This window comes from Oncorhynchus clarkii, chromosome 32, assembly GCF_045791955.1.
Source record: "Oncorhynchus clarkii lewisi isolate Uvic-CL-2024 chromosome 32, UVic_Ocla_1.0, whole genome shotgun sequence".
Taxonomy (NCBI): domain Eukaryota; kingdom Metazoa; phylum Chordata; class Actinopteri; order Salmoniformes; family Salmonidae; genus Oncorhynchus; species Oncorhynchus clarkii.
In genome coordinates, this window is record NC_092178.1 from 14874094 (window position 1) to 14901420 (window position 27327).

Here is a 27327-nt window from a genome sequence, read left to right on the forward strand (position 1 = left end):
TGAGATACTCTAACTCAGGCGAGGAAAACCTCAAGACTTCCTTAGATATCGTACACCGGAAGTTGTTCACATATATGTATAGGCCCCCGCCCCGTGTTTTACCAGAGGCTGCTGTTCTGTCCTGCCGTTGGAGTGTTTAAACCACCAGCTGCATGTTCTTAATTTAGTCGTTCAGCCACGACTCTGTGAAACATAAGATATTACAGTTTTTAATGTCCCGTTGGTAGGATATACGTGCTTTCAGCTCGTCCCATTCATTTCCCAGCGATTAGCAGGACGGAAGGCAAGGGCAGATTAGCCACTCGTCGTCTGATCCTCGCAAGGCACCCTGATCTTTTTCCACAAAATATCTGTTTCCTTCTCCGGCGAATCATGGGGATCTGGGCCTGGTCGGGTGTCTGTGGTAGTAAATCCTTCCCGTCCGACTCATTGAAGAAAAACTCTTTGTCCAGTTTGAGTTGAGCAACTGCAGTTCAAATGTCCAGAGACATAGCAGCAACATTATGTACAAAACAAGTTACGAACAACATGAAAAAACAAACAAAAGCGTGGTTGGTTAAGAGCCGATAAGACGGCAGCACTCCCCTCCCGTGCCATCACACAGGAAGGCCAGTCAATCCGGAAAATGTCAAGAACTTTTGAAGTTTCTTCAAATGCAGTCACAAAAACCATCAAGCGCTATGATGAAACTGGCTCACATGAGGACCGCCACAGGAAAGGAAGACCCAGAGTTACCTCTGCTGCAGAGGACAAGTTCATTAGAGTTAAATGCAAAACAGATTGCAGCCCAAATAAATGCTTCACAGAGTTCAAGTAACAGACACATCTCAACATCAATTTTTCTGAGGATACTGTGTGAATCAGGCCTTCAAATTGCTGCAAAGAAACCACAACTAAAGGACACCAATAAGAAGAAGAGACTTGCTTGGGCCAAGAAACACAAGCAGTGGACATTAGACTAGTGGAAATCTGTCCTTTGTTCTGATGAGTCCAAATGTGATATTTTTAGTTCCAACCGCTGTGTCTTTGTGAGACGCAGAGTAGGTGAACAGATGATCTCCACGTGTGGTTCCCACCGTGAAGTAGGAAGTAGGAGGTGTGATGGTGCTTTGCTGGTGACACTGTCAGTGATTTATTTAGAATTCAAGGCACCAGCATGGCTACCACAGCATTCTGCAGGGATACACTATCCCATCTGGTTTGCGCTTAGTGGGACTATCATTTGTTTTTCAACAGGACAATGACCCTACACACCTCCAGGCTGTGTAAGGACTATTTGACCAAGAAGGAGAATGATGCATTGCTGCATCAGATGACCTGGCCTCCACAATCACCCAATGGTTTGTGATGAATTGGACCGCAGAGTGAAGGAAAAGCAGCCAACAAATGCTCAGCATATGTGAGAACTCCTTCAAGACTGTTGAAGATGGTTGAGAGAATGCCATGCATGTGCAAAGCTGTCATGAAGGCAAACGCTGGCTACTTTGAAGAATCTCAAATATAAACTATATTTTGATTTAACAATTTTGTGGTTACTACATGATTCCATATTTGTTATTTCATAGTTTTGATGTCTTCACTATTATTCTACAATGTAGAAAATAGTAAAATAAAGAAAAAACTTTGAATGAGTAGGTGTGTCCAAACTTTTGACTAGTATTGTTTGTGAGAATGAATCGCTCCCTCCATTGACACTGCTGTCCTCTCTAACCAGGTACCATTAAACAGGTGTGTTTGACAGAGAACGACACAGTATGTGGGTGTTATGAGACAATGACATGGGCCTTGACCAACACAAACACTTACCTAAACACCACGCTCAGACTGACTCAATCGAAATGTAGATGAGGTCAAAGTCCCATAATAAGACCGATCAAACATTTATCTGTGTTTATGATGTTTATTTGTTCATTAAATACTGAAGAAAATATGTGTGATAAGGAATTACATATCAAATGTAGACCTATGGAGACACCACTTTGTTGAGTCCTCGCACCACCGTAGATGTATTTTAAACAGCACTGCCCTCTGGAGGATAATAGTGAGAGTGAATGACAGAGTACTCAGCAATCTCTCACATGCAGACCACACAGCCTGTGTCGCAAAATAAATGTACACATACATGTTATTCAATCGTTGCACATACACTGCTCGCTCGCATCAACGAGTGTCTGCATAGCTAGGCACTAAGATAGAACGTGGTTTTATTAGTGAAGCTTGAGGCACTGCAAGTCTCCCATCTCCTCATTGGTTTTTTGGAGCATATACCAACGTGGGTGATTGAAAGATTAATTGAGGTCCACACTCCAGTCCAGCTGGGGGTAGTAATGCACCTTAAAGTTGATTGCCAAGTGCCATATAAAGTCCAAAGAAGAAGAAGGCTGAAGGAGGAGAGATTTCTGGAAATGAACTCAGTTGACCCTTTTATGTGTGGATTAATTGTCAGAGTAGAGGACCTTGTGCATTTCAGGTAAAATAACAACCCAATGTTTATATCCAAGGACAAATTAGCTAGCAACAGTAAGCTAGCTAGCTAAATTTCCATAAATGTTTAATACTTTTTGACCTGTCTCCCAAATTAATATAGTTGGTTCAGAGTTCGTTTTGATATTTCAACCTCCATGTCCTGATTGGGTTTGGTGTGGGGGGACAAAATCCACATGTGTGCGGACGCAGGCGGCGCCGGGTCTAGTCAGCGTGTAAGAAATACATGTCTATTACAAAATGTTACATACAGTGCATAGTTACTGCAATATCAAACTTCAATATTTCAAATTCATGAATCTTTCTACTTGGTCTTCACCAAGTCTCCGAGCCAAACATACTTGTCATTAATTTAACCTTTACAAGTGTTCCCATTTTGTCAACGCAAAACCTCATACCGTTTTTTCATCTTGGTGACAAACCACACATGCGCATAATTGTTGACACGTGTCCCAGATTGTGCGGAACAGTCCCAAATTTTGGCCTTTTGTCCCACTTACCGCAAACAATCATGTCCCACATGTTATCAACAAATTAAAACCCCACTAATTTACTAAAGGTGGATTTGTCCCGTATTTCACTCAGATGTCCTATTCATTTGATGCGAATTGATTCCAACCTGTCTCTTTTACTGGTAGCCTAAACCGACTGGTGATGCTAAACACTTCTCTAATCGTTGTTGAGATCTGATATTCGGCACAGCGCAAAACGAGTTTTAGCCAAAATAGGCTGAGCTAATTTCTGTAAACTTGTGATGCTCATTAGTTGCTCATTCAAGATATTTGCTGCTACTTCACTCAATCCCGTTTTAACCTCTCTGGGATAGGCGGGACGCAAATGTCCCACCTGGCCAATAGCCAGGGAAAATGCAGAGCGCCAAATTTTAAAAAACTACTATAAAATTCTAACTTTCATTAAATCACACATGTAAAGATACCAAATTAAAGCTACACTCGTTGTGAATCCAGCCAACATGTCAGATTTCAAAAAGGCTTTTCGGCGAAAGCATAAGAAGCTATTATCTGATGATAGCACAACAGTAAACAAAGAGAGAGTAGCATATTTCAACCCTGCAGGCACCACACAAAATGCAGAAATAAAATATAATTAATGCCTTACCTTTGACGAGCTTCTTTTGTTGGCACTCCAATATGTCTCATAAACATCACAAATGGTCCTTTTGTTCGATTAATTCCGTCAATATATATCCAAAATGTCCATTTATTTGGCGCGTTTGATCCAGAAAAAAACAGCTTCCAATTTGCGCAACGTCACTACAAAATATCTCAAACGTTACCTGTAAACTTTGCCAAAACATTTCAAACTACTTTTGTAATAGAACTTCAGGTATTTTTAAAGTTAATAATCGATCAAATTGTAGACGGGACAATCTGTGTTCAATACAGGAAGACAACAAACTCATGCTACTTTTCCAGTCATGCGCCTTCTCAAAAAGTCCACTTCAAATGACCCAAATTCAAGATGGCCGTACTTCTTCATTACACAAAGGAATAACCTCAACCAATTTCAAAAGACTGGTGACATCCAGTGGAAGTGGTAGGAACTGCAAACAAGTGCCTTAGAAATCTTGTTTCCCAATGAAAATTCATTGAATAGACAGTGACCTCAAAAAATATATATCTGAATGGTTAGTCCTCGGGGTTTTGCCTGCTACATAAGTTCTGTTATACTCATACTAATAATATGCATATCTTATATTCTTGGCATGAGTAGCAGGAAGTTGAAATTGGGCACGCTATTTATCCAAAAGTGAAAATGCTGCCCCCTATCCCAGAGAGGTTTTAAGTCTCCCATCCTAACTGTTTTACATTCCCTGAGACCAACAAGTATTTGCAGATTTTCATAAAACAGCCACAAAAGTGGTCTCTCGTTTCTGCATCACCAAATTTTACGCGAGGCAAAAGACTATGCTACATGCTATTCAATGAGCTATTTTAGTGCAGCGAGAGGGAGATTTGTGTGTGTGTGTGTGTGTGTGTGTGTGTGTGTGTGTGTGTGTGTGTGTGTGTGTGTGTGTGTGTGTGTGTGTGTGTGTAAGCTACATTGTCACTCTAATATCACGCAAATCATACCGCTGTTCCACATTTGGGAATTTTTTTTATGTGGTCAACCTGACATGATATATATACCAAAATAATGTAGTTCCTCCTTTCGAATATACCAAATCAAGATTTATTTTCTGTATAATAACTGCTAAAGTTTAAAAACGAGCATACAGAAGAAGAAAAAATCCACCCAAATATGTTGTGGTCAGCAACATTTAGCCAAGCAGTAGCACCAATAGTGTCAACATTGATCAACTGTACATAAATGTGGCATGTCTCTTAAATCTGTCTTGTTGAGAATTGTGAAATGCACTGTAAATTAAATGTGACTTGATTTGACTTGCCTGGTCTTTGGTTTGGACAGTCCTATACACTATTCCCTTTAACCTAAATGAGGGCAGAGTAGGAAGATTCTGTGTAGAACTGAAGATAATCAGATAGAACAGGTCAAACCTGGTCAGAACCGGTCAGAGGTTCTTGCAGCAGGTACTGCGTTTCTCCTGGGCGTCGCTAGCTGTTCCAATAGTACTGGACAGGGTCAAGGCAGTGATGGACACGCGGGGCACCTCTCGACTGGCCACCTTCTTGTGGATCGCTGGGGGTAACAGATATCATCACGTCAAAAAGTGATGCTGGTCTTTTACTTACTTACTTACTTACTTGTACGCACGCACGCACACACACCCACACACACCATGACATGGTGTTGTCTAACGTTTTCTAGATAAAGGTATGAAGTAGAAGAGCAACAAAAGAACCTGTGAGAACTTCCTGGAAAGCAGCTTCAACGTTGGTAGAATCCAGAGCTGACGTCTCCATAAACAAGAGGCCATTCTTTTCTGCATGAGAAGGAATACCTTGTTGACTATATTCTTACATACATCATACTCAATCATGCTAAGAACCAACCATAGAATTCCTTTTCATTGATGCAAAGTTGGTCATTTCTTTTACATTACCGTGCTATTCCATGGAAAAGCTATATGAAACATTTTGCAATATTCTGCCACTTTCTGTCATTGACTGCATATTGCACACTTGTGTAACTAGTAACTAAGTTACAGGTAACTGGTAAGTAACTGGTACATAACTATTAACTAACTAGTAGCTAAGTAACTCATAACTGGTAAATAAATAGTAAGTAACTAGTAACTTTTAACTAACTGGTAAGTAAATTATCACCTGTGAAGTCCTTGGCCTCCTCGGTGGGCACGGTCCTCAGGGTATCCAGATCACTCTTGTTGCCCACCAGCATGACCACCATGTGGGGGTCGGTGTGGTCGTACAGCTCCTTCAACCAACGCTCCACACTCTCATAGGTTAGGTGCTTGGTGATGTCATACACCAGCAGAGCCCCCACCGCCCCTCTGTAGTACCTGGAGAGAGAAAGTGAGAGAAACGGAGAGAGAGAGAGAGAGAGAGAGTTATGTAAATAAGTTATTTCTGGGTTTTTTATTATACATTTGCAAAACCTAAAAGCCTGTTTTCGCTTTGTCATTAATTAGGAAAAAAATACTTTAATAAATTCTAGAATAAGGCTGTAACGTAACAAAATGTGGAAAAAGTCAGGTGATCTGAATACTTTACGAACGCATTTTAAGTGTGTGTATCTATCCACACTGAGGTGATTGGCTCTCTAGCGCTCTAATGTATTTGTTGTGTACAAGGAGTGTGTGTGTATGTCCGTGCATGCGTTCTGGTGTGTGCACATATGTGTGTGTGTTGAGTGCACGTGTGTGTCCTGATGTGTGTACCCACGCGGAGGTGTTGGCTCTGTATCTCTCCAGCCCTGCCGTGTCCCAGATCTGAGCCTTGATGGCGAAGGTATCCAGCTGAACAGTGCGGGTGCTGAACTCCACTCCGATGGTGGTGCGGCTGTCGTGGTTAAACTCATTCTTGGTGAAGCGAGACAGCAGGTTGCTTTTCCCAACACCAGACTCACCAATCAGAACCACTAAAGGATGACAGATATCATGGAAACACTTGAGTAAATGAGGGATACAAAGTATTTTGAAAGCAAGTGCTGCATACAAGTGTGGTTCCTGTGTTAATTAATCAATTAACATCCCATCATGCTTAGGGTCATATATAAAAATGCTGGGCAGGCCATTATTTTAGCCATTATTTTGGCTACCATGGCTATGCCCCCATCCACCGGGCATGAATGTTCACTTAATGGTTTAATGAGCATGAAACGATGTAAGTCATATGCCATGGCCGTGTCAGTCACCAGATCTCAACCCAAATGAACACGTATGGGAGATTCTTGAGCGGTGCCTGAGAAACCGTTTTCTATCTCCATCAACAAAACACCAAATGATGGAATTTCTTGTGGAAGAATGGTGTCGTATCCATCCAATAGAGTTCCAGAAACATGTAGAATCTTGTTGCTGTTTCCTTTATTTAGTCAGTTACTTGTATCATTATTACGTTTCTTGGGTGCAATGTTAGATGTTTCAGGTACAACAGTACCATCTACACTGAATTTAGAAAACATTAAGAACACCTGCTCGTTCCATGACGTAGACTGACCAGGTGAATCTAGGTGAAAGCTATGATCCCTTCTTGATGTCACTTAAATCCACTTCAATCAGTGTAGATGAACGGGGGGAGAAAGGTTAAAGAAGGATTTATAAGCATGGATTGTGTATGTGTGCCATTCAGAGGGTGAATGGGCAAGACAACATATTTAAGTGCCTTTGAACGGGGTATGGAAGTAGGTGCCAGGTGCACCAGTTTGTGTCAAGAACTGGAATGCTGCAGGATTTTTCACACACTTTCCCGTGTGTTTCAAGAATGGTTTCAAAAATGGTCCACCACCCAAAGGACATCCCAGGGGATTTGTTTACATACAGAATCAGCTTCTTTGACAAACAAGGCTCACCTTTGAAGACAAAGTTGTAGCTTTCGTCACCCATACTGTGCCGTTGTTGAGCCCTAGCGGGTTCCTCCTCCGCCTGGTATAGGGGCGCTACTGCATTAGGTCCCAGGAGAGGGAGAACGAGAGAAAAAGAGAGAGAACAGCAGAGACAAGCCTCTCTCTTGTCTCCCAAGGCGCCAATGTAGTGAGACAGTGTAACAGAGGTGAAAATGAAGGAGAAAGAGAGAGAACAGGTTAGGGCTAGTCTAACACTGACACTCCTCTTTTTTTTATCTGTAGATGGGGGCAGTTTGTCTATGGACAGACAGAGAGACGATCCCTGCTGCCGATTCCTCCTGTGGCTCAGCTGACACATGGTAGAGGCAGATGTGGGGGGAGGAAAGTTGATGTCAGAGCAGGTGTAACAGGTATAACCACTAGTATGTACAGTTATCACAAGAGAATAGACTCCCCCCTCCCTCCCCATCTAGTCTGTCTATCTCGTCTGACAGGTGCATCTTCAGTGTATGGCAGGTGAAGCAGTGCTATGATGAATAGGACAAACGTGTCAGACACTGATCTAAGATCATTTATGGTTTCCTCCTCAGGTTATGATTTGTAGAGGGTAATTGGGTCCTAGATCAGCTGACCCTGAGGGCAACTCTTACCTCGGGTTGTTACTACAGACATGCACGTGCACAGATAGGGCTCTGCCCCTTTGCCTTTCCACTCTCTAAAGTGTCCTTTTGGGTGGTGGTATAATTTCCTCCAAAATGTATACATTTGTCATTAACTGTGTTTCCATTAACTTGTCTAGTCATTTTTGTTGCTGTTGACATTTAGAAAGTTGCATTGAAAATAGATGACATTTGCCTGCTAGGGTGCGTTTCCATTTAACTACTGTATCTTGTATTTGTATTTATTGTGGATCCCCATTAGCTACTCTTCCTGGGGTCCAGCAAAATTAAGGTAGTTATAGAATTTTCAAAACATTACAATACATTCATAACAGATTTCACAACACATTAAGTGTGTGCCCTCAGGCCCCTACTCCACTAGCACATATCTACAACACTAAATCCATGTGTATGTGTGTGTATAGTGCGTATGTTATCATGTGTGTGTGTGTGCATGTGTCTGTGCTTATGTTTGTGTTGCTTCACAGTCCCCACTGTTCCACAAGGTATAATTTTATCAGTTTTTAAAAACTCTGATTCTACTGCTTGCATCAGTTACTTGATGTGAAATAGAGTTCCATGTAGTCATTGCTCTATGTAGTACTGTGCACCTCCCGTAGTCTGTTCTAGACTTGGGGACTGTGAATAGACCTCTGATGGCATGTCTTGTGAGGTATACATGGGTGTCTGAGCTGTGTACTTGTCGTTTAAACAGGCAGCTAGGTGCTTTCAACATGTCACCTCTCACAAATACAAGTAGTGATGAAGTCAATCTCTCCTCCACTTTGAGCCATGCATATTACTAATGTTTGCTCTATGTGTACATCCAAGGGACAGCCGTGCTGCCCTGTTCTGAACAATGGCAAGTCCCTCTTTGTGGCACCTGACCACGTGACTGAACAGTAGTCCAGGTGCAACAAAACTAGAGCCTGTAGGACCTGCATTGTTGAAGGTAGAGCAGCGCTTTATTGTGGACAGACTTGTCCCCATCTTAGCTACTGTATCAATATGTTTTGACCATGACAGTTTACAATCCAGGGTTACTCAAAGCAATTTAGTCACCTCAATTTGCTAAATTTCCAAATGATTTATTACAAGATTTAGTTTAGGTTTAGGGTTTAGTGAATGATTTGTCCCAAATACAATGTTTTTTGAAATATTTAGGACTAACTTATTCCTTGCCACCCATTCTGATTGTTGGAGTCATTTTAGTCGCTGTAGTAGCTGACGTGTATAGTGTTGAGTCATCCGCATACATAAACACACCCAAAGTCAGTAGCATGTTGTTAGTAAATATTGAAAAAAGTAAAGGGCCTAGACAGCTGCCGTGGGGAATTCCTGATTCTACCTGGAGTATGTTGGAAGAAGAACACTTTGTGTTCTGTCATACACAATATAGCAGGGGTTGTAAAGCCATAACACATACGTTTTTCCAGCAGCAGACTATGATCGATAATGTCAAAAGCTGCAATGAAGTCAAGCAAAACAGACTGCTTTAGTCCCCCACAATCTTTTTATCATACATTTCTCTCAGCCAATCATCAGTCATTTGTGTAAGTGCTGTGCTTGTTGAATGTACTTCCATATAAGTGTGCTGAAAGTCTTGTCAATTTGTTTAATGTAAAATATCATTGTATCTGGTCAAACACCATTTTTTCCCATGAAAACAGCTGGATGTAATGATGTCACACCAAAAAAAAAAGTACATTTTAAGTGGTTGAAGTGTTTCCATGATCCATTTAGGAAAATTTCTCCTTGATAAATTGGCGACAGCCTGTATGCCCTCCCACCTATCAGTTTCATGTCTCAGGTAGCCCGCGAAAGCCAGCATGGATAGAATGCAAGAATTTACTAATATTTGACATATTCTAATTCTATTGTGTCAAAGTATCTGTGTGGTGGTGAAACTTGCACTCCTGTAGATCTGAAATAATTGGATGGTGAAACTTACCAACCAACCAGAAAAGGAAGGCGAAGCAATTCTTCCATTCTTGAAAATCAGGACAATCATGTACTGCAAAGAAAGATTATTTTTATAGTTGAAAAAAAATATTTTGCAAGAGGTAGGCATTTAGAATGAATTGTGGAGTCAAGCTTTATGGTTACGCGGGTGACATCACATGCCCCGCATAGGCCTACCCATCAAAATGATTTGTCAATAATAATTTATTCGAAAAACACAGTTTCCATCATTTGTCGCAAGAAAGAAAGTTAGTTAGACAGAAGAAAAATATACCCGTCGAACGGATGAAAATATTGTTAAGAACATTTCTTCTATTGACCTGTCTGCTGTTAACATTTCTCCTATTGACCTGTCTGCTGTTAATATTTCTCCTATTGACCTGTCTGCTGTTAATATTTCTCCTATTGACCTGTCTGCTGTTAGCATTTCTCCTATTGACCTGTCTGCTGTTAACATTTCTCCTATTGACCTGTCTGCTGTTAACATTTCTCCTATTGACCTGTCTGCTGTTAACATTTCTCCTATTGACCTGTCTGCTGTTAACATTTCTCCTATTGACCTGTCTGCTGTTAACATTTCTCCTATTGACCTATCTGCTGTTTCCATTACACATGTCACAACATTGATTTTATCAAATAAACCTGGGTCAATGGTAACCTGCCTCGTGTTGTTCGGAACCCACTGCACGCAAGTTGTCAAGTTTGCCACTCCACACAGGGTCCGTTGGTTGCCAAGGCCAGGGACCATGGCAAAGTCTCAGCTCACTCAACAAATAGCTGCAGATGACCATTTGCCTGTTAGCTCTTATGGGAATGCTCTGAAAACCCCCTCTGACTTTAAATATCACAGGGGGCTTGGACTAATGCACCTAAATGTGTGAAGTATGATTTAAAAAATGGACACAATTGACATTTGGGTACAGGACTTATATCCTGACATTCTGGTTCTCTTGGAAACATGGTTAGATGGTTCTGACTCTGACAAAGACATTGAAGTAAATTATTGTAATGTATTTAGATGTGACAGATTACAGAAAGGGGGAATGAGTGGCCTTATATGTAAAATCTAATTTCATGGCATCTCAATCTTTAAATATTTCAGCTCCTGGTTGTAGATGTGTCCATAAATCAGAATACACATTTATTTGTTGCTGGGATTTACTGCCCCCCTGCTGCCATGGTGGATGCTATTGGTGCTATATCGGAGTGTTTAACACATTTTCTGTCCTCAAAGTTGGTCATTTTAGGGGATTTGACTCTGGATTGGCTATCTCTGGCCTCAGATCAATTTAAAAGTATATGCATTCATTTGAATCTGACTCAAGTGATCTGAAAGCCCTATTCTCTCTTCATTATTCATTTAATTATTTAAAAAATCAAATATTTGTCTAGTGGAGTACTTGCATATGATCTCAGTGATCATTGTCCCATAGTATGTGTTAGAGCTGGTGTACTCAACTCTTACCCTACGAGATCCGGAGCCTGCTGGTTTTCTGTTCTACCTGATAATGAATTGCAAACACCTGGCATCCCAGGTCTAACTCAGTACCTGATTAGAGGGGAACAATAAAAAAAAATCCAGTTTCGAGGTCCAGAGTTGAGTTTGAGGGCATTAGAGTTACAAAACACCAAAACACTTATCTACGTTTAAGAAAATACATTTTTTAAATGTTTTTCTGCTCAAGGGTTTTTACATGACATAGTCTGCTCTCTGATTTAACCACAGTCTCTTGTATTTCTGACCCTGAGTTGGCTACAAAAAATGTATAATCCATATTTATTTCTCTGGCAGATAAGCACGGCCCTTTTAAACAATTAACAGTCAGAGATAGATCGAAGCCTTGGTTTTCTTCAAAGTTATCTGAGCTCATTCAGATGAGAAATCAGGCCTGGGACAAAGCAAGGGAAAACTGTCTCCGTAGTGGACTGGCAATCTTTCAGACAATTGAGAGACAGATGTACTATCTCGATTATAAAAGCTAAATCAAGCTACTTTTTAAGCTCTCTCTCTGACTCTGCTGGTGAACCTTCAAAATGTTGGAAAACAGTAAATGCACTGAAGCGTACAAATTCCTCATCTTCCCTGCCTAAGCAAGTTCTGTCTGACTCTGGCATCATAACTGAGATGAATGGGATAAGTTATGCTTTTAATCATCGTTTTTATCTCGGCAGGCTTTTTATTTGAGACAAACGGTGATGTAGTTGACCCTGGTCAGTCAATCAACTGCTCTTTTCTCTGCCAGCATCTAGCTGACTCCACAGATAACCCTTCAACTTCAAGTCAATCTTTTGTTTATATTTCAACAATTTACCAGACAGACATTTTATTGCTCAGCATTTGCAATACTGTGTATCCATATCCACTGGCACTGATATGATTCATCCATTTTTGCTGCAGCTCTCTGCCCCCCCGATAGCTGAATCATTAACTCATATTTTTAACCTGACGATTATATCTGGTGCTTTCCCCAAGATTTGAAAGACGGCCAGTGTGCTCCCCCTTCACAAAGGTGGTGACCCTTGTGACCTAAATAATTAAATCTGCCTATTTTTAAACTTTCTTGCCTAGCTAAAATATTCGAATCCTTGATTCATTCTCAGCTAAGATCTTTCTTACCTTTGAAATGTGTTCTAAATGTCAGTCGGGATTTAGACCAGGTCATAGCACTGCTGCATCCTTAGTTATAAATGATGTGGTTAACTGTATGGATAAAAGGCAACATTTTGTTGCCCTCTTCATAGACCTGACAAAGGCTTTCCATACTGTTGATCACTCAATGCACAGTGAATTCGGAAAGTATTCAGACCCCGTGACTTATTCCACATTTTGTTACGTTATTCTAAAATGGATTAAATAAAACAATTCCTCAGCAATCTACACACAATAACCCATAATGACAAAGCAAAAATAGGCTGAGAAATTTGCATTTATATATAAAAAAGAAACTGAAATCACTTATTTACATAAGTATTCTGCCCCTTTACTATGACTCGAATTTGAGCTCAGATGCATCCTGTTTCCATTGATCATCCTTGAGATGTTTCTACAACTTGATTGAAGTCGACCTGTGGTAAATTCAATTGATGGGACATGATTTGGAAAGGCACACACCTGTCTATATAAGGTCCCACTGTTGACAGTGTATGTCAGAGCAAAAACCAAGCCATGAGGTCGAAGGAATTGTCCGTAGAGCTCAGAGACAGAGCTCGAGGCACATTTTCTGCAGCATTAAAAGTCCCCAAGAACCTGATGGTCACTCTGGAGATGGGAGAACCTTCCAGAAGGACAACCATCTCTGCAGCACTCCACCAATCAAGCCTTTATGGTAGTGTCCAGACGAAGTCACTACTCAGTAAAAGGCACATGACAGCCTGCTTGGAGTTTGTCAAAAGGCACCTAAAGACTCAGACCATGAGAAACAAGATTCTCTGGTCTGATGAAACCAAGATTGAACTCTTTGGCCTGAATGCCAAGCGTCACGTTTTGAGGAAACCTGGCACCATCCCTACGGTGAAGCATGGTGGTGGCAGCATCATGATGTGGGGATGTTTTCAGCGGCAGGGACTGGGAGACTAGTCAGGATCAGGGGAAAGATGAACGGAGCAAAGTAGAGAGACCCTTGATTAAAACCTGCTCCAGAGCGCTGAAGACCTCAGACTGGGGCAAAGGTTCACCTTCCAACAGGACAATGACCCTAAGCACACAGCCAAGACAACGCTTTGGGACAAGTCTCTGAATGTCCTTGAGTGGCCCAGCCAGAGCCCGGACTTGAACCAGATTGAACATCTCTGGAGAGACCTGAAAATAGCTGTGCAGCAACGCTCCCCATCCAACCTGACAGATCTTGAGAGGATCTGCAGAGATGAATGTGAGAAACTCCCCAAATACAGGTGTGCCAAGCTTATAGCGTCATACCCAAGAAGACTCGATGCTGTAATAACTGCCAAAGGTGCTTCAACAAAGTACTGAGTAAAGGGTCTGAAAACTTATGTACATTTATTTTTTCAGTTTTAAATTTTTTGCTTTGTCATTTCGGGCTATTGTGTGTAGCTTGATGAGGGGAAAAAACACATTTGAGTAGGTGTGTCCAAACTTTTGACTGGTACTGTTTATAATATCTATGCCAGAAGAGCATTAGTGAGGTCGGGCACTTATGTTGGGGGATGAGGCCTGGCTTGCAGTCGTGGTTCCAATTCATCTCAACTGTGTTTGATAGGGTTGAGGTCAAGGCTCGGTACAGACCAGTCAAGTTCTTCCACACCGATCTCGACAAACCATTTCTGTATGGACCTCACTTTCTACATGCGGGCATTGTCATGCAAAAACAGGAAAGGGCCTTCCCCATACTGTTGCCACAAAGTTGGAAGCACAGAATCATCTATAATGTCATTGTATGCTGTAGTGTTAAGATTTCCCTTCACGGGAACTAAGAGGGCCTAACCCGAACCATGAAAAACAGCCTCAGAACATCATTCCTCCTCCACCAAACGTTACAGTTGGCACTATTTTACTGGGGCATGTAGCGTTCTCCGGTAATCCACCAAACCCAGATTCATCCGTCGGACTGCCAGATAGTGAAGCGTGATTCATCACTCCAGAGAACACGTTTCCACTGCTCCAGAGTCCAATGGCAGCGAGTTTAACACCTCTCCAGCTGGCGCTTGGCGATCCCATTTCATGAAGCTCCCACTAATAGTTAATGTCCTGACGATGCTTCCAGAGGCAGTTTGGAACTCTGTCGTGAGTGTTGCAACCCAGGACAGATGATTTTTACGAGCTACGCGCTTCAGCACTCGGCGGTCCCGTTCTGAGCTTGTGTGGTCTACCACTTTGCTGTCGTTGTTCTTAGGTTTCCACTTCAAAATAACAGCATTTACAGTTGACCGGGCAAAAAGTAATTGAACTGACTTGTTGGGAAGGTGGCATCCTATAAAAAGGTGCCACGTTGAAAGTCCCTGAGCTCTTCAGTTAAGCCAATGTCTGTCTATGGAGATTGCATGGCTGTGTGGTCAATTTTTATCTACCTGTCAGCAACAGGTGTGGCTGAAATGGCCAAATCCACTAATTTGACCATGTAGTGGTCAACTACTTTTGGCCATGTTGTGTATATGGCTCTGGTTTCTCCTGCTTGGCCACCCTGTATGGAGCTCACATGCGCCCGGTATCCAAACTTGCATGGCTTGAGCTTTGCGGACACAAGTCGAGTGTGTGTTGCTAGCTAACTAGTAAATATCAACAGTACTGCCACAGCAGCATGACATTTGTTTAACATTTGATTTAGCCTACATCATCAATATTTGGTCTGGTTGGCAGATATCCACAGCAGAGAGATGCAAAAAGACAGAGTTAATTCACAATTAGTAAAAGAGCATGTGAATCAATCAACAACGATCAGCTGACAGCCCACACTCTTTTCCCCGAGGTCAGTCATGTCTTTAGGGGGCACTAAGTAAATAGCTTGCTTACAATGTGATGATTAGTGTGTTGTTGCAGAAATAAATAGGCCTATGCTATTTGTAGTTTTTTTATTTTTTATTTTCACTACAGAGGCATTTGGTATGTTATGAATTTCGAGATATTATGAAAATAATTATCAAGCGGGGAGGGGGGGGTGCCCATTTTTCATTTTGAGCACCTGCCCACTGAAAGGTCTGTGCACGACCCTGACTAGAGGTGCACTAAACGAAATGACAGTTTCAATGCACCGTCTTCCAATGCACCGTGACAAATCCTCACTTGACAGGTAGATACTACAGTAGACAACAGTATAACATCGAGGAGCCTCCAGGCTACCAGGAAAATGAATTATTCATTCAACTTAAATGAAACTGTTTCACTACTTCCAGAATAAGTGATTTATAAGTGGAGTGGACTGCTGAATGGAACGCGCAGTATAATTCTGTTCTTCATACTACAAGTCAGGATGGTCACAATTTGAAATAGGGTTCTTATTGACCAACTTATTTTTATTTTGTAGTACAGTACTGTTAAAAGTTAGTTCAAACATGTTGAATTGGGTATGGATTTTTAGCTGAGGCCAACAGACAAATCACAGCTATGGAAGCCATTGCCAAGGTTACCACAACTACAATGCTAAAATAAAAGCAAAAAGCCAGAACCTAAATTTACAACAACGTATGTTGCCACACCATACCAAAAATGTAAAGCCTTTCCACACCTTTCTTCCTTCATTAACGATTATCATGACATTTCTCAATCTTATCAAAGGTCTCAATCTTGTGGCACCGCCTGTGTGAAGTCAATCTACACCAGCACCGGCAGACTCATTTGTTTTGATGTGGAAGTGTGGGGGATCTTTTCTTTTCAGCACTAGCAATAATTAGAAAGGGTTTTGGACGGTTAAAGTAGTGGAAAGAGGGGGAAGGGATTGGAGCCTGATATCCGTGTGAGATTGACAAAACTTTTTTGTATTTCTCTCTTCCTCCCCTCTCCATATACCCTGCAGATCAGGGGTTTGGTCAAAATGGTAGATTGTTCACATCACTGTAGACAGAAATGCAACATATAGACAGGAAACAAATGCGTCATAACAGCTCTATGCAATGCAGTGAATGCATTTCTATCTGCCGCACTCTGAACTCTCATCTCATTGAATAAACCCCTCAGATTTATTAGAGAGGAAGATGGATGAATGAATCTTGTCGGGTAAAGCATCTCTGTTTAAGAGAGGGTACCTTTCGCCCCCTTCCCTTTCGCACCCCTCTGTTGAAGAGGTCTGGTCAGTCTGGTTCTGCTGGGCAGAGCTCTGTGGATGAGGCTAAGAACAGGGGATATGGGTGTGAGGGGGGGCATGATCTGACAGGAGATGTTTAGAATGGTACATATCCTGACCGGGTCTCATCTGTGTCGGTTTGGGACGGTTCATTTCACTTCTTGGTTCTCTGTAGACAGTATGTGTGTGTGTTTATCCCTTGCTACCCAGAGCTGGATAGTGTGTATGCGTGTGTCTGTATCGACGTATGCTTATATACGTAACTGTGTGTGTGCGAGTGTGTCTTTATGAGGGCTGAGAGCCCAGCAGTCTCTCGATGGCAGCGTTGACATCTCCTCCTGTAGCGATCAGGGCCTGCAGGTTGGCCTCTCGGTTGATGAAGCCCATAGCACCCAGCTGCTCCAGCTGCTGCTGGAACTGCACCTCCGGGGTCTGGCTCTGTAGGGGGGCCAGTCACAATCACTCAATCAAATCAGTCAACCAATCATCAACTAATCAATCAAACAGTAAAAGAGAATGTGTGTGGTACATACCGAGGCATTCCCTCCTGCGAACATTTGGAGCATCTGCTGCATCATCAGCTGCTGGGCGGGGTTTGTTCCGGCGCTCGGCGAAGAGGCGGGGTTCTCTGGAGCCACACCCCCTCCTACGGACAGGGGGGTTGTGGGTATTCCACCTGGTAATCCACCTACTAGCCCCCCTGGTAGACCACCTGGCAGCCCACCCGGTGCCAAACTAGGAGACACAAAGGTGTTAGTACAGACTCAGAGAACATATTGCCTAACAGAGGATTTAGGCTACTACCCAAAGTGTCTCAGTGTGTGTGTCAGTGTGTCAGCAGAGGCTGCTGAGGGGAGGACGGCTCACAATAATGGCTGGAACAGAGCGTTTGCTGTATTTGATACCATTCTGCTCCAGCCATTACCACGAGCCCATCCTCCCCAATTAAGGTGCCACCGACCTCCTGTGGGGTGTGTGTGTGTATATATATATATATATATATCAGTGTGTGTGTACCTGGGCATGAGTCCCGGTGCTTCTGTCTGCAGCGTCTGTAGACCCTGTTGTATCTGGAGGAGAGCCTGCATGGCTCGGGGGTTGGTCATGACAGAGAGCGCCTCTGGGTTCTGCATCTAAACAACATCAGTCCCAATCAAACTAACAATGAATCAATTAACATTCTGAAACAAATCTTCCAGTCCAGACTCAATTCAATCAAGTCCTTGGGACAGGTTCAGCTCTCTGTTTGATATGTATGTATGTGTGTATATGTGTGTGTGTGTGTGTGTCTGTGTGTGTGTGTGTATATACCTGCTGCAGGAAGACAGGAAGCTGGCTCCTGAACTGTTCCTGCAGTTGGGGGTTTCCAGCAAAAAGGGGATTATTCATCAACACCTGCGGGAGACACAGAAGGTGAGAGAAGATCAGGGTCCTGTCGTTCGCCAGCTGCAACCTGCTGCTTCCCCAGTGGGGAGGTTGTTCACCCTCTTCCTCACATCGGTCTATCTATATGGAGATAGGTACAGCACCGCCAGCTGGACCTGTTCTAGATACCTCGAGGTACAGCACTGCCAGCCAGCTGGACCTGTTCTAGATACCTCGAGGTACAGCACTGCCAGCCAGCTGGACCTGTTCTAGATACCTCGAGGTAAAGCACTGCCAGCCAGCTGGACCTGTTCTAGATACCTCGAGGTACAGCACTTCCAGCCAGCTGGACCCGTTCTAGATACCTCGAGGTACAGCACTTCCAGCCAGCTGGACCCGTTCTAGATACCTCGAGGTACAGCACTGCCAACCAGCTGGACCCGTTCTAGATACCTCGAGGTACAGCACTGCCAACCAGCTGGACCCGTTCTAGATACCTCGAGGTACAGCACTGCCAACCAGCTGGACCCGTTCTAGATACCTCGAGGTACAGCACTGCCAACCAGCTGGACCCGTTCTAGATACCTCGAGGTACAGCACTGCCAACCAGCTGGACCCGTTCTAGATACCTCGAGGTACAGCACTGCCAACCAGCTGGACCCGTTCTAGATACCTCGAGGTACAGCACTGCCAGCCAGCTGGACCCGTTCTAGATACCTCGAGGTACAGCACTGCCAGCCAGCTGGACCCTTTCTAGATACCTCGAGGTACAGCACTGCCAGCCAGCTGGACCCTTTCTAAATACCTCGAGGTAAAGCACTGCCAGCTGGACCTGTTCTAGATACCTGGAGGTAAAGCACTGCCAGCTGGACCTGTTCTAGATACCTCGAGGTAAAGCACTGCCAGCTGGACCTGTTCTAGATACCTCGAGGTAAAGCACTGCCAGCTGGACCTGTTCTAGATACCTCGAGGTAAAGCACTGACAGCTGGACCTGTTCTAGATACCTCGAGGTAAAGCACTGCCAGCTGGACCTGTTCTAGATACCTCGAGGTAAAGCACTGCCAGCTGGACCTGTTCTACATACCTCGAGGTACAGCACTGCCATCTGGACCTCTTCTAGATACCTCGAGGTACAGCACTGCCAGCTGGACCTGTTCTAGATACCTCGAGGTAAAGCACTGCCAGCTGGACCTGTTCTAGATACCTCGAGGTACAGCACTGCCAGCTGGACCTGTTCTAGATACCTCGAGGTAAAGCACTGCCAGCTGGACCTGTTCTAGATACCGAGGTAAAGCACTGCCAACTGGACCTATTCTAGATACCTCGAGGTACAGCACTGCCAGCTGGACCTGTTCTAGATACCTCGAGGTAAAGCACTGCCAGCCAGCTGGACCCATTCTAGATACCTCGAGGTACAGCACTGCCAGCCAGCTGGACCTGTTCTAGATACCTCGAGGTAAAGCACTGCCAGCTGGACCTGTTCTAGATACCTCGAGGTAAAGCACTGCCAGCTGGACCTGTTCTAGATACCTTGAGGTAAAGCACTGCCAGCTGGACCTGTTCTGTACAGCTGCCAATGAATTACAGACAACCCATTCCCATCGATTCCTGCGTTCAGATTATTTGTGTCCCAGATGTCACCCTATTCCCTTTATAGTGCACTACTTTTAACCATGGCCCCTATGGGTGCACTATAAAGGGAATAGGGTGCCGTATGACACACTTAAAGTGACTTTATGAACCATGATAACCCCCACTACTCTGTTGCTACAGACCTGGGAGGCCATGTCTGGGTTCTGGGCCAGAGACTGCATCATACTGCGCATGTAGGGAGCAGACAGCATGTTCTGCATCAGCTGGGGGTTCTCTGAAATCTGATGCATCAGACTCTGCATGCCTGGACTGCTGAACATGCCTGGGAGACACACATACACAGAGGGAGGTTGATGGAGGGTGGGTAAGTGCCGTTGTGTGTGCATGTGCTTACAATCCCCAAACTGACATACAGCGCATTTGGAAAGTATGCAGACCCCTTGACTTTTTCCAAAAATCTGTTAGGATACAGCCTTATTCTAAAATTGATTAAATAAAAAAATCCTCATCTACACACAATACCCCATAATGACAAAGCGAAAACAGGTTTAGACATTTTAGCAAATGTATTAAAAATAAAACAGAAATACCTTATTGAATAAGTATTGAGACCCTTTGCTATGAGACTCAAAATTGAGCTTGGGTGCATCCTGTTTCCATTGATCATCCTTGAGATGTTTCTACAACTTGATTGGAGTCCACCTGTGGTAAGTTAAATTGATTGGACCTGATTTGGAAAGGCACACAACCAATTTCTTCAGCATTGAAGGTCACCAAGAACACATTGGCATCCATCATTCTTAAATGGAAGAAGTTTGGAGCCACCAAGACTCTTCCTAGATCTGTCCGCCCTGACAAACTGAGCAATCGGGGGGGAAGGGCCTTGGTCAGGGAGGTGGCCAAGAACCCGATGGTCACTCTGACAGAGCTCCAGAGTTCCTCTGTAGAGATGGGAGAACCTTCCAGAAGGACAATCATCTCTGCAACACTCCACCAATCAGGCCTTTATGGTAGAGTGGCCAGACGGAGGTAAAAGGCACATGACAGCCCTCTTGGAGTTTGCTAAAAGGCAACTAAAGGACTCTCAGACCATGAGAAACAAGATTCTCTGGTCGGATAAAACCAAGATTGAACTCTTGAACGTCGCATCTAGAGGAAACCTGGCCCCAACCTTACGGTGAAGCATGGTGATGGCAGCATCATGTTGTGGGGATTTTTTTTTACAGAGGCAGGGACTGGGAGACGAGTCAGGATCAAGGGAAAGATAACTGAGCAAAGTAGAGAGAGATTCACCTTCCAACAGGACAACGACCCTAAGCACACAGCCAAAACAACGCAGGAGTGGCTTCAGTCTCTGAATGTCCTTGAGTGGCCCAGCCAGAGCCTGGACATGAACCTGATGGAACATCTCTGGAGACCTGAAAATAGTGCAGTGATGCTCCCCATCGAACCTGACAGGGCTTGAGAGGATCTGCAGAGAAGAATGGGAGAAACTCCCCAAATACAGGTGTGCCAAGCTTGAAGACTTGAGGCTGTAATCGCTGCCAAAGGTGCTATAACAAAGTACAGAGGGTCTGAATACTTACGTAAATGTGATATTTCCGTTTTTAAATTTTAATACATTTTCAAAAATGTCTACACTTGGATTTTTTTCTTTGTCATTGTGGGGTATTTGTCATTATGGGGTATTGAGGAAAAATATATTTGATCCATTTTAGAATAAGGCTGTTACGTAACAAAATGTGGAAAAACTCAAGGGGTCTGAATACTTTCTGAATGCACTGTATGTATGGGTGTCACGAATTGATAAGTATGCATTTAGGAATTCACGTCTATGTGATATTGCAGTATGTGAAGCTGTAGTATATCAACTGAATGCTGTTACTTCAACAGGAAGTCAGTCTATGTATTACCGTACCATTTCCCAGACTGGCAGAGTTGACACCCAGAGGGTTGGAGACACTGGGGTTGGTGCTGCCAGTGGTAGAGGAGCCTGTGGTGCCTGTGCCCCCTCCACCCTCAGAGGGGTTGGTGGAGCTGGGGGGGCCCCATGGGTTGGGCAGTGGTTCCCGGTTCTCTGTCCTCGATGGCTGCACCCCCCCATCAGAGTTGCCCCCCAGGGCTGAGAAAGGGTTGTTTCCAAACTGGAAGAAAGGAGAGAAATAAGTAATTATCAACTTCTTGAATACCAATGGAGTTTATGTTCAGCACTCTCCACGGGATAGCGTAGAGTTTGTTTCTGAGGCTGAAAAACCTTTTAAAAAAATGGGTGAATCCCTGGTTTGAATTTTAACTTAGTTGTGATGTCAACTGATTTTAAATCATTGTCATCAGTGGGTACCTGGTCTCGTGCGGCGCTGAACATGGGTTCCTGGATGTCTGTGTACATCCTTCGCAGGGCATTGTAGCCTCCCGGTATGCTCTCCAGGTTGCTAAGCGCCCGATCCTGGTTACGCATCATCTCCTGCATCATAGCAGGGTTCCTGGCCAGCTCCATGGTCTGAGGAGAAGGGAACATGAAGGGGTGGACAGGATTTTTTCAGCTAGGCTGGGTTCTGGGGTACAGGGACTAGAGGGGTAAGGTAGACCCAAACACCATTCCCAGACACAGATAAGGCTAAGCCTTATTCTGGACAAAAATAATTTTCTCAATTGAGCTTTCTTTTTAGTCCAGGACTAAACTTAATCTGTGTCTGAGAAACCTATACCTTTAAATAATTTAGAATGCAGCTAAATGTAAAGATTCCTCTCAAAAAGCAGTCGACTTACAACAGTTAAAAAATAAATGAAAAAAAAAAACAGCAGCTGCTACATTATTGGCCAAATCTAACTTCTTTGTACACTCCAGGCATCCCAAATCGTCAGTAACACAGTACACTCCAGCCAATCACAACCTGTCAGTGACACAGTACACTCCAGCCAATCCCAACCCGTCAGTAACACAGTACACTCCAGCCAATCACAACCTGTCAGTGATCCAGTACACTCCAGCCAATCGCAACCTGTCATTAACACAGTACACTCCAGCCAATCCCAACCTGTCAGTAACACAGTACACACCAGAAAATCACAACCTGTCAGTGATCCAGTACACTCCAGCCAATCCCAACCTGTCAGTAACACAATACACTCCAGCCAATCCCAACCTGTAGTAACGCAGTACACTTCAGCCAATCCCAACGCCAATCGCAACCTGTCCTAAACACAGTACACTCTAGCAAATCCCAATCTGGATGTTACACAGTACACTCCAGCCACAGTACACTCCAGCCTGCCAAGCAATCTGCTCGTGGATTGCAATGTAATCGTCGTCCAAAAAAGCTGATTACCGATTGTTATGAAAACTTGAAATCGGCCCTAATCAATCTGCCATGCAGATTAATTTGTCAAGCTCTAATCTCTATTGCACTCCACCCTGCCCTTTCCCACCTGGACAAAAGGAACACCTATGTGAAAATTCTATACATTGACCACAGCTCAGCGTTCAACACCTTAGTGCCCTGAAAGCTCATCAATAAGCTAAGGACTCTGGGACTAAACACCTCCCTCTGCAACTGGATCCTGGACTTCCTGACGGCCACCCCCACGGGGTAAGGGTGGGTAACAACATATCCACCACGCTGATCCTCAACACGGGGGCCCCTCAGGGGTTCGTGCTCAGTCCCCTTCTGTACTCCCTGTTCACTCATGACTGCACGGCCAGGCACGACTCCAATACCATCATTAAGTTTGCCGATGACACAACAGTGGTAGGCCGACGAGACAGCCTATAGGGAGGAGGTCAGAGACCTGGCCGTGTGGTGCCAGGCCAACATCCTCTCCCTCAATGTGATCAAGACAAAGGAGATGATTGTGGATAACAGGAAAAAGAAGACCGAGCACACCCTCATTCTCATTGACGGGGCAGCAGTAGAGCAGGTTGAGAGCTTCACGTTCTTTGGTGTCCACATCACCAACAAACTAACATGGTCCAAGCACACCAAGACAGTCGTGAAGAGGGCACGACAAAACCTATTCCCCCTCAGGAGACTGAAAAGATTTGGCATGGGTCCTCAGATCCTCAAAAGGTTCTACAGATGCACCATCGAGAGCATCCTGACTGGTACACATCACTGCCTGGTATGGATACTGCTCGACCTCCAACCGCAAGGCACTACAGAGGGTAGTGTGAACGGCCCAGTGCATCTTTGGGGCCAAGCTTCCTGTCATCCAGGACCTCTATACCAGGCAGTGTCAGAAAAAGGCCCTAAAAATTGTCAAGGACTCCAGCCACTCTAGTCAGACTGTTCTCTCTGCTACCGCACTGCAAGCGGTACCGGAAGTCTAGGTCCAAGAAGCTTCTAAACAGCTTCTACCTCCAGGCCATGACCCCTGAACATTAATTCAATGGCTACCCAGACTATTTGCATTCCCCCCCCCCACCTCTTTTACACGGCTGCTAATCTGTTGTTATCATCTATGCAATGTCACTTTAATAACTCTACCTACATGTACATACTACCTCAACTAACTGGTGCCCCAGCACATTGACTCTGTACCGGTAACCCCCTGTATATAGTATTGCTATTGTTATTTTAATGCTGCTCTTTAATGACTTGTTACTTTTATCTCTTTTTCCTATCCGTATTTTTTAAAACTGCATTGGTGGTTAGGGGCTCGTAAGTAAGCATTTCACTGTAAGGTCCCTCACCTGTCTCATAAGCTCGGGGTTGTTGAGCATGTGGGAGATCTCGGGGTTGCGCTCCATCAGCTGCTGCATCTGCGGGTTGGCCACGATCATCTGCCTCATCAGGTCTGGGTTGGACATCATGTTCTGCACCAGGGGGTTCTCCATGATCTGAGACAGCATCTCTGGGTTGGACATCAGCTGGCTCTGCATCTGCTGCTGCAGCTCCATGAAGTTAGCTGAGCCCATGCCCATACTGCTCAGGCTGGACAGGTCACCGAACCCGGCTAGGAGGGAGGGAGAGGGGCATGGTCAGAGGGCGTGATGGTGATAGTAATGATCTTTGGAAATTGTTGTTGGATGTCTTTTTCAGTATAAACTGTTGGGGGTGTGTGAGGGGGTGGATAGATAAGATTAGAAGTGTGTACTTATTTAGCTTTGTAAACTCACTCAGTATGTTGGGGGTCTGTGGGGGTGCCGAGGCAGGGCCTCCAGTGGACCCTACTGTGGAGGAGTGGGCTGCAGAACTGGGGCCCGAGGAGCTGCCACTACTGCTGCCTACCTGGGAGGTGCAGGAGGTGGAGGAACTAGCACCATCTCCTGCCCTGGAGGGACAATGCACTGATCAGTTATTTTTCCAAATTCACATTAAAGCTACAATATGCAATATGAATTTGGCGACCCGACCAAATTCACATAGAAATGTCAGTTATAGATCTGTCAGCTCAAATTAGCAATACTATTCTGTAAAACACGTGACCGCCCACTTTAATACATACTAACCAGTTGCGTTACCGAAAGCTATTTGGCGATGCAAGTGGAGACACTACATATAGCCTATTCACCTATTCAAAAGTTGACCAAGCAATTCCTTTTCCAATTCCAATTGTCCCTTTCTGCCAAATGTCCGAAGAAGACGACAGTATCCAACTAAAACACAATATCCATTTTGCATCATCTTACTTGTGTGCCGTCTTTATGACCAGGTGGACTGTCAGGCCGTCCTTGATGCCGTGTTGGTTGAGCGAGTCCCCGTCTTTCAGGATCTTCCCTGCAAAGATCAGAACCAACTGATCCTGCTTGGCTTTGAACCTCCGCGAGATCTCCTCCTTAAACTGGGAAAGGAGGAAGATATATAGAGAGAGGAGGGATGGACAGCAAGAGAAAGAGGGCGGAAGATGAGGGAAGAAAGGGAAACAAAGTGACATAGTCAAACAATTCTAAATTAACTGATTTTAATTCTAAAGCCTTGTTTCTGGGTAAATCCTCATTGCTTATCTCTGGGTAAATCCTCATTGCTTATCTCTGGGTAAATGCTCACTGCTTATCCTATTACAAGAATCATACTACCCGATCACAAATACCAAATCACTCTTAGTGTTGTGCCTCCAGTGAGCACAAGAATACTACACATATGAGAGGCACATTAAACAGGAGTAAAAAATAAGCTGTAGGCCATTTAGCTGTTCAGGATATCAAATCAGGACTGGAGTGACAGGAAGAAAAGAGACATTAGCTGACAGATTCATAACACATCAGCTTGAATGTAACAGGGGGACTTGTGTATGGGAGAGACGATTCCCATGGACAGAAATCTAAAGTCCAGTAACTGATATTCAGAACAATGAGGTTCCGTTACATTCTGAAGAAGAAGACTGTTTATAGAGTACCAAGGCCAGCACAAAGTTGTTTCTGGAGAAACAGCTAAGAAACTAGATAGCTAGCATTTAGCTAACAACATTTATCCAACGTTAGCTAATAATGTACCTAGTTAGCTAACTACTTAGTTAAAATATTGTTTATTTTAATAACTAATATACAGAAGTCACACGACACATTGCCTTGACTGTGCAGGGAATCAGCTGTCATTTGTTGAGTTGGAAAGCCGGTTAGCTAGGCTACATAAAACAACTAAGCACCTAACAATATGGAGGACTAGAGTAGTTGAGAGTGGTATTATAACAAAGTTAGTGAATAGTTTGCTAAGGAAATAGCTATACATATCGCTACACCGTCCAATTCTGAAATGTTAGCTCGCTAACTAACTACACTACACTTAACTACACACACACACACACCCACCCACCAGTGGGCATGATGATGATGATGTAGCATAGCAGCTAACGTTTGTGGCCGCTCGCTAGCAAGCTACGGATTAACAAAATAAACGAACCTGAGTGACCGAGGCATCTTCCGATATGGCGATTTCTTCCTTATCTTTCGGGGTTTTGACTGTAACCTTAATAATAGATCCCTCCGAAGATACCGTTGTATCATTGTTGTTATTAACAGGATCTTCACCGCCGTTGTCCTCCATGTTTACTCCTCCGATAGAATCGCTCGGATTTGGCGTCCAATTCCGGGTCAACATAGGTCACCACTTCCTTTCCAGAAAATTTGCCTCATGATGACGGATCATTTGAACCAAACACAGACCGCAGTACATGCCTTTGCACAGGGACGCCATCCTCAAACAAAAATATACAATTGCAGCCGCTGCTACCTAAATGCACCAGACCGAATGACAAAGCACTAATAATAGTCCACAAGGCTCTATGGTAGGCTAGTGAAATATTCCAATGCACAACATTTCATATATACACTACACTTGGCAACATGGTGTCTGTAGCCTACCACACAAACCAAGTGTGATTTGGAGTTCCAGTTTGAAAAAGCTGTTGTAGCCTGTACCACAATGCACATATCGCACCACTTTTCACACCGTCAAAACATGCCCTGAAATTGTCAACCAGCACTTGTACTTTAAATTATCCCCACCACTCACCTTGCATAATGAAGCAGTCATAAACAGAACCTTATCTGCATGTGTGGCGTCTGCATCCTCTTTAGATTATCCCCACCACTCACCTTGCATAATGAAGCAGTCATAAACAGAACCTTATCTGCATGTGTGGCGTC

At 43.9% G+C, this 27327-nt stretch overlaps 2 protein-coding genes across 2 annotated transcripts; both read right to left on the bottom strand.

Moving 5' to 3' along the window:
* Nucleotides 1–4298: 4298 nt before the first annotated feature.
* On the bottom strand, nucleotides 4299–7589 carry LOC139391883 (ras-related protein Rab-25-like). Its single transcript, XM_071139499.1, has 5 exons — nucleotides 7435–7589; nucleotides 6309–6504; nucleotides 5733–5926; nucleotides 5309–5389; nucleotides 4299–5145 (listed from the first exon to the last, which is right to left on the bottom strand). Exons 1-5 carry the CDS (start codon nucleotides 7466–7468, stop codon nucleotides 5018–5020), a joined length of 633 nt encoding a protein of 210 aa, XP_070995600.1. The 5' UTR covers nucleotides 7469–7589; the 3' UTR covers nucleotides 4299–5017.
* Nucleotides 7590–15560: 7971 nt separating this feature from the next.
* LOC139391670 (ubiquilin-4-like) lies at nucleotides 15561–26845 on the bottom strand. The gene is made up of 11 exons (XM_071139097.1): nucleotides 26582–26845; nucleotides 25372–25523; nucleotides 24859–25013; nucleotides 24433–24695; nucleotides 22084–22242; nucleotides 21661–21886; nucleotides 19925–20064; nucleotides 18095–18178; nucleotides 17801–17916; nucleotides 17317–17518; nucleotides 15561–17221 (listed from the first exon to the last, which is right to left on the bottom strand). The coding sequence occupies exons 1-11, from the start codon at nucleotides 26777–26779 to the stop codon at nucleotides 17069–17071; spliced, it is 1848 nt and encodes a 615-aa protein (XP_070995198.1). The 5' UTR covers nucleotides 26780–26845; the 3' UTR covers nucleotides 15561–17068.
* Between the last annotated feature and the right edge of the window lie 482 nt (nucleotides 26846–27327).